The sequence below is a fragment of the Hippoglossus stenolepis genome, chromosome 13 (assembly GCF_022539355.2).
Source record: "Hippoglossus stenolepis isolate QCI-W04-F060 chromosome 13, HSTE1.2, whole genome shotgun sequence".
In the NCBI taxonomy this organism is placed as follows: Eukaryota; Metazoa; Chordata; class Actinopteri; order Pleuronectiformes; family Pleuronectidae; genus Hippoglossus; species Hippoglossus stenolepis.
The window spans coordinates 14,492,581-14,500,644 of record NC_061495.1 but is presented as its reverse complement, the minus strand read 5'-3'; the positions used below and the strand labels follow the sequence as shown (position 1 = coordinate 14,500,644).

At 42.3% G+C, this 8,064-nt stretch overlaps 1 protein-coding gene across 1 annotated transcript; it reads left to right on the top strand.

Annotated features, from left to right (window-relative positions):
* Nucleotides 1–3,139: 3,139 nt before the first annotated feature.
* LOC118120045 (endothelin receptor type B-like) lies at nucleotides 3,140–6,819 on the top strand. The gene is made up of 7 exons (XM_035174653.2): nucleotides 3,140–3,559; nucleotides 3,686–3,798; nucleotides 3,949–4,153; nucleotides 4,409–4,549; nucleotides 4,649–4,782; nucleotides 5,689–5,797; nucleotides 6,649–6,819. Exons 1-7 carry the CDS (start codon nucleotides 3,140–3,142, stop codon nucleotides 6,817–6,819), a joined length of 1,293 nt encoding a protein of 430 aa, XP_035030544.2.
* The last annotated feature ends 1,245 nt before the right edge of the window (nucleotides 6,820–8,064 follow it).

Genomic DNA, 8,064 nt, shown 5'->3' with positions numbered 1-8,064 from the left:
GCAGTAGTCACACTGAGCGAGATGCACATCCTGTTAAGATTCATCCTCGGGAACCTGCAGTGCAGCACAGAACAGATTCGCAATCACCTCTCCACCTCTGATATTATAGCCTCCACACACCGCTATTACTGCGGGAGGATGAAAAAGGGCCGTCATTATTTCCAGGCTCCGCGGGTAATACAGAGCTAATGCACTAAGTCAATGGTACCTTGTGAACACGAGGAGTTTGGTTGGGCTCTGGTCTGTATGCTGAGACGAGTCAGACCTACGAGGGGCATCTGGCTCCCTCTCTGTTATCTTTTCATCTTCCGCCTCGTGATGGGAATAGCAGAAACGCATTCTGTAGATTGTGAAAAACCACTGAAATGAAAAATGTGGAAAGGGTTTTGCGCCGGTAATGGTCTTTGAAACAATTTTTACAATTATGGGCTTTAGAAATGTCAATGACCTGACCTGACTTGACTTTGCATAACATACATTTTTTTGCCGTGAGCAGATACCTCTGAGGAATCGGGGACAGTGTCTATTCTCACCCACCTCCGCCTGCAACAGCTGGAGATCTTCAATCTCCTTTTCAGCAGCACACCGTCCGTCCAGCGCGCGCTTCTCCATGAACTCGGGTAAGACCGGACCGCTCGAGACACAAAGACAGGAAGTCACAGCAATTAAGACTTTACCAGAGCAATTCGATTATTCTCAAAGCTGTATTGATTGTTTGTCCTCTTGGAGGCAGAGGGACGTTTTATCACACACGAAAAACAGGCACCTCTGGCATATGATTTACCTCTGCCAAGGAGGTTATGTCTCACCTGCGTTTGTTGTTCTATTTGTTTGTTTGCAGGCAAGATTGCACAAAAAATAGCTGAGCAAATTACCACGAAACCTGTGGTGGAAGGATGTGTTATGCATCAGAAGGGAACCCATGCAATTTTGGTGTAGATCTAGATCAGAGGATCTAGATCTACACCTTTTTTTACTTTCTTTAACATTCTGGTGTTTTTTTTTTACAGTTTTGTGAATTTGTCGAACAATGCAGAAATCTTTATGACAAAAATCAGACGTGTGTAATATCTATATTTGTAAAATTATCCAGATTTTGTGAATCAAAATAAGGGGGGGGGTGGTCTTTTTTCAGTTACTGTACATTCCTATGTACGTGGTGTATGCATCTGATCTCAATATGCAATATATTGATAAAACAGCCTTGGCGAAGGTGTGCACTCTTTGAGTCCCGTTCTAGTTGTCTGGTAACGTGGTTTTGCCTTTTTAAATGTATTTATTTTTGTATTTTCATATTCAGCAGCCATGGGGCAACACTAAATTAATGTAATTGCACATTTTTCATTGCTCTGTTTTGCTCTCAATCAACTCTCAAGGCAAATATCTTGTTTAGATAGTATTTAAAGACCAGCTAGTTGCTAACTTTGTCAATCTGTAGAATACTCACCCATAGGCGACGATATATTGGTGCGCAAATACCTGCTAAGATGAAAGTAGCAGTAATAATACAAGGCACTGCTAAAACCCTGAACAACAGTCCGTAATTGCAATATTAAAATGTTAGTTAGTGGAGCTCTAAGGCCTCATTATAACCCTGATATAAACTCAGAATAAAAAGCTTTTAAATCACTCTGACCAGCTTGACTTGCAAGATGTCATTATATTGCAATCACCACCAAATGATTTCAGATAAATGTTAAAGCATTTTAAATTAAAATCTGCATAAAACAAGTAACAACCACATAAATACTACGGGGGATTAAATTGCAAAACTGTAGGTCAATGACACGGTCATTAAGAAGACACTGATTTCTTACGGGAACAATATTACCATGTTTAGGCTCCTGTAAATTACAGCTCTTTGCTGTTTCTGATTTATAGATAATGAACTTGAGCATCTTGGTTCTGTCCAAAGACTTATATGGGAATTAATCTAAGTTTATATTAATGTGGAATTTATAGCCGAGATGTGAAAAGTTTCTCACCTCAAACTCCACCAACTTACATGTCCTAATCAGTTGTTCTCGTGGAAACACGACAGCGCTCAGTTCTCTCAAGGTCATTTGTTGCTGGCGGAGCACAGAATTGAGGCTTCATAAGAAAGAGAGCTGCAGCAGTGGTTGTCAGGTATGATATTAACAATGAGAAATTTCTGGTCGTCACACGTCTCGTGTTCCTCCAGGCGCTCGCGGTCGTCACATGTTTCGTGTTCCTCCGGGCTCCTCGGGTTGTCAAGTTGTCGAGCGGAGAAATCACCTTTTTTGGGACTCTTGGGAGATGCAGAGGCAGTATCTCTGCGCTAGGATGTAGACTGACTCATCTTTTAAAAAACGTGATATGACAACTGGAGCGAACTCTCCAGAGGACTCTCGCTGAATAATGCACGCTTCCATTTGTATCATTTTTGTTGTTGTTCAAGTGCAGTAGGAGTGCATCAGGCTCATGTACATCCAAAATGTCATCCTGTTTCAGAGCACGGCTTTTCCCCATCCTGTTACGACCACTGATGACTTAGTGATAAAAGCTTTGTGACTGTAAGAAAAGAAGAGAGAAAAAAAAAAAAGGCATTTTGGCTACATTTGGATTTTCTGTGGAATCTGAATTTCAAGACGCCAACTTGTAGGTGGAAAAAACAACTACATAATATCTCCACTGAGGAACAATGATCTCACTCTGTGATAGCAAACAATACCCTTCAACACCATCCTTTTATTTGGGGCGATGCATCAAGGGAAGTAATTACAGTCACGACTGACGAATGGATGACTAACGCTGACAGCAGCACCTCAGTCTATAAAACCCTGATTTCCAGCTGCAGGGTTCTAACATTTATAGCAGCCACAACAACAAAGATCAGTCCTTTCAACCTGCAGCCTGTTCTGTAGCTATTGCAGATTGATTTCATGCTGAGTTGAGTTTGCATCTGAAGGTAAGCTGGCATAATTCACTGTATCATTGCTGTTAATGTATTTCATGTCGCCTTTTGATCAGTAAATTAACCAAATCCTTCCCCATCGTCGAAATGCTTTGTTGTGAATTCTCAGAGCCGCGGTGCCGAGTTAATTATTCTCACTCTCGTTTTCAATCCAGTGCCGGGGAAAACAAACATTTCAGGGTCCTTTTTTGAGGAAAGTCGTCAATGATGTGGGCCGTGGTTCTTGCTCTTTGTTTGGGGAATGTCCTCATCGGAGGAGAGGCCAGCGATCAGCATTCAGAGCGGGGGCCTGGAACTGAACCCTCTGAAACGGCCTCCCCGGGTATTTTAATACGAGAAAAGCAGGAATCCAACGGCTCGATCCATTCGGCGGACGCAGCGGGACCAAAAACGCCGCACCCTCCTATGTGCCTGGAGTCAGCGGGGATCAGAGACGCCTTCAAATATGTCAATACTGTGGTTTCACTGCTGGTGTTTGTTGTTGGAATAGTTGGGAACATAACCTTGCTGAGAATCATCTATGTGAACAAAAGCATGAGGAGTGGACCCAACATACTCATCGGGAGTCTGGCTTTGGGCGATCTGATCCACATTGTGATAGACATCCCAATAAACGCATACAGGGTGAGTTGTTATCAATGCCACACCTTTCTCTGCACTTTTTACGACTGAGCTTGCATCATGTGTCTGTGTTTTCCTTCTCTTTCTTTTTTTTTCTCCACTGAAAATATGTTTTGGCTTTGGTTTCAGCTCATGGCAGAGGATTGGCCTTTTGGTTTAGTGCTGTGCAAACTCGTCCCCTTCATACAGAAAACCTCTGTTGGAATCACAGTGTTGAGCCTGTGTGCCCTGAGTGTTGACAGGTAAGGAGATAAGCGGCGCTGTGTCCCGTGCCCCGAGAGAGAACCATTTTCATATCTGTATTTCATCAAGGGAGCAGATTTGTTTTGCATTAGCACTCGTAATGTAACATTGTAGAGAAGTCATAACATTTTCCCGTTGATTTCCCGCAGATACCGCGCTGTGGTTTCCTGGAATAGAATCAAAGGCATCGGGGTGTCGGTGTGGACAGCGATTGAAATAACTCTGATATGGGTCGTCTCGATCCTGCTGGCTGCGCCTGAACTTGTCGGCTTTGACATGATAACGATGAACTATAGAGACAAGCATCTGAGAATATGTCTGCTTCAGCCCATGCAAACCACACGGTTCATGCAGGTGATGTAATTGTCTCCAGTGTGCAACAGGATGAAACCTGCGTTTGATTTGATTGTACTTTCATATATACGACATAGTTGTATTTATAACATCTGGAAGGAAAGTTCACGCTGCAGATACCAACACGTCGTTGTAGGTGTCTTTATAGAGCAGAGCAGTTTTTTTTTCTTTCTGTGCTTTAACATGGCAACCATTGATCATCTCTGGTTCTGCAGCACTGACTGTCTGTGGGCTTCTGTCGTGTTCCATCAACAGTTTTATAAATCAGTGAAAGACTGGTGGCTCTTTGGCTTTTACTTCTGCATGCCACTGGTTTGGACCGCCGTCTTCTACGCGCTCATGACCCGGAAGATGCTGCGAAAGACTCAGAATGTGTTGAGTGACCACACCAAGCAGGTTATTAACTAATCTTCTACTTAAATACATTTCACAACACATGTCAAATGTTGAAGTTAACGTAAATGTTTATAATGATGATATCTTTTTCGTTTACAGAGACTAGAAGTCGCAAAAACGGTCTTCTGCCTGGTGGTTGTGTTTGCTCTCTGCTGGCTGCCTCTGTACCTGAGCAGGATCTTGAAATTAACCATATATGACGAGAAAGATCCCAACAGGTGTCAACTGCTGAGGTGAGAAGTTTATAAAGTCAAATCAAATTGTATTTGTATAGCAGCCCATATGTACAAATCACAATTTGCCTCACGGGGCTTAACAAAGTGGACAAGGTGCAACCTCCTCTGTCTTTAACCCTTGACTAGTGTGAGAAAAAAACCTTTAAAGGAAAAGAAAACTTTCTAACGGGGACAAAACTGCAGAAGCCTCAGGGAGATTCGCTGGTGAAGGATCCCTCTCTCAGGACAGACAGAAGTCAAGTTTATTTATACAGCACATTTAGGAACAGAAGCAGTTTACAGAGTGATGCATAATAAAACAAGAACCGATGTAAAATACAAGAAAAGAATAAAATAGAAGACAAAAATGATAAAAACAACTTATGCTCATATTCTACATATTCTACTCGTATTCTTTTGTGTATACCATATCTGACTCTATATGTATAAACAGTTCTATCTGCACATATATGGACAATTCTATCTCAACATCTCCTTATACTTATGCACAAATACAGATTTGCATGCTTGTGCAATCATTTCACCCAATAACATTTCTGTTCAAACCAATATATCTGTATTGAAGATGTATTTTGTAATATTCAGAATTGTTTATTTAATAAAAAAATATATATTTTATTGCCTTTTTATATTTGTATTCTCTTGTCTACCTCATTCTGACTTGTCTGCTGCCGTAACACGTGAATTTCCCCATGTGTCTGGATCAATGAAGTTTTATCTTATCTGAAAGAAGAAGTGCAATAGACGTTGCGTGTGAAAGAGGACATCAACAAAATAACTATGTTTAAACATTCATGAGAAATAACAGTGTCTAACATAGACGGAGCAGTGTATCAATATTTAAAGCATCATCACCTGCTCTGTGCCGTTTTGTATGATTTACTCAATTATTCCTTTTTTCAGTGCCTTTCTTGTCCTGGACTACTTTGGCATCAACATGGCGTCGCTCAACTCGTGCATCAACCCCATCGCGTTGTACATCGTCAGCAAAAGGTTCCAGATATGTTTCAAGGTGAGATTTACCGTGATTCTCCTATGGCCCGATTCTATTCTACACAAAGCTGGTGGGGGGGGTTGGGGGGGGGTGAAAACAATTTGATCCACGCTGGATGAGCCATTGTGGGTGTCATCAAGGACGTATGGAGTCATGTCTGTGTAATGGCCAGACTGGAGCAAGTGATGGCCTGAGGGGGTAATGAGTAGAAATGGTCTGGAAAAACATTGTCAGGAATGAGAGAAAAAAGAAAAGCGCTCACCCACCCATTTGGCATTGTACCAGACAGTCTGTCACTGAATCACAGTGATGTGTTTGGAAGAAAGAGAAAACATAGATTGAAGGCAATTTTCAAGGTAAGGAATTTAAAAGGCTTTATTGTATTACTCCCTCAGAAGCCGAAATCTAAAACATTCTTTGGTTCCATTGGGCTGTCATCAGGTTTTCAACCCTAACCCCTTCAATTATTATTAATATGATCTACTCCATGCAATTATACATATTAATATGTATGTAAAAAGAAATGATATACTTTTTTTCTTCAATAAATACGTCCTTTTGACTTCATTTACAAGATTGAAAACCAAAACCTTTCAACATGGCCCGACGCAGAGAAATGAAACTCAACAGTTTCCAGTTCGCTCTCTCTAATTGAATTAAGGCTTCATACATTGGATTGTTATTATTACAACATAGGCAATGCTGCCTTCCACTTCAATTTCTCCGGGATTCCTCCACACATAAATGGATTTACCAAGGAGCCGTTTTTCTCCATCTGAAGCTAACGGTAAATGTGTTTTTTGCCCACTGACCGAACGTCTTTGTGTGTCTTTGTGTGTGTCTTTGTGTGTGTGTGTGTGGTCCTTCAGGAGTGTCTGTGCAGTTTGTGTCTACCTCTCCAAGCTGTTACCCATGACGAAGTGCAGTCTGTTTCCAAGTCCAGGATGCAGGATCAGGCCTCGGAGCAGAGCAGCAGCATCAAAGCTCACAAGCAGACGTGCGCGCCTCAGCCCGAGCAGGAGAACTCCTTACTGTGTTAACAAAACTCGCGCGGAAACTGTGAGTTTCTCAGCGTTTCATTATTAAACGAGCAGTACAATGTGCTCTGAAAGCAGATACCAAAGCGGCGGCTCCCGCAAACTTGACGTGCCGTCCTAATCATATAAGATACCTTTTCTTTTGCGAATAACATGTAGCGCTGTCGTTCTGTGTGCCGCTGTCGTCAGCTTGAACATCTGCTTTGGCATGAGCAACCCGGAGTCAGACTGTTCAGACTGTTTCCCCTCAGGGCTTGACTCACTCCCGACCATTACATCAGATTTCTACCTAGTACCTTTCCTGTATCATGCATCACAGTTCTCAAACCATTGTTTCGGGCACCATGTTAACCTGGCACCCATCACCAGGGATCTTGTCACGGCCTCCGCTTCTGCATATTATTCTGATTCTGTTTCTGGATTCCGGAAAGACAGTGTGCCACAGTAAATCAAACCAATGGGGATTTAAAAAAAAAAAAGAATAGTGGTTGCGGTGGGTTTTTCGGGGATGTGGCGTATTATTAGCACATAAACGTGTGTTTTTCTCTCTGTTAAGTTCACCCCCCACCCCATAGGAAGCAACCCAGGAGTTTAGAGCATTCCCCGTTCCGTGCTTGAACCTCGAGAATCATATCAAATTGGTGCCACAAGTAGATCCCCGTCTGCGCTGCTGAATGACTGATTGATGGTGGCCTATTTTTAATGCATTGTTAAATGTGTAATGCATGGAGACACTTTATAAAAGACCTGAGAGTGGGGAAGAAGGAAAACGAAGATGACAGAATGAGGTCAGGAGGAGACAGCGATGGGAGGAGGCGGGTTGTGGGGGGGGTAGCAGAGATGAGCACCTGATAGGTCTCCCTGTCACAGGACAAGGCAAGCACAAATAGGGGGCTGCTCCTCCAGCTTATGCTGCATCAGTTCACAAACATGCCTTGATGCCGTGTGCCGGAGTGATTGTAAAAAGTCCCTCTCGTCTGAGTGGAGACAACAAGTCTCGACGGTGTGTAAAGATTCAACAGTTCATTTGAATAAAAGCGTCTGACTCCTTGTGGTGTTTGTGGAGAGGTGCAATGATGACAGTGACATTTACTAAAGCTAATTAAAGTTTCAAGTCAACTCTTGTTTGTTGCTCATATTAAACTTTTGTCTTGTTCCATTATTGTCAAGCAGTATAAACAGAGGAGAAGCCTTATTTACACCCTAGTTAACAGAAACTGCTCTTTGCTTTTCAGTTGGAAATAAGAC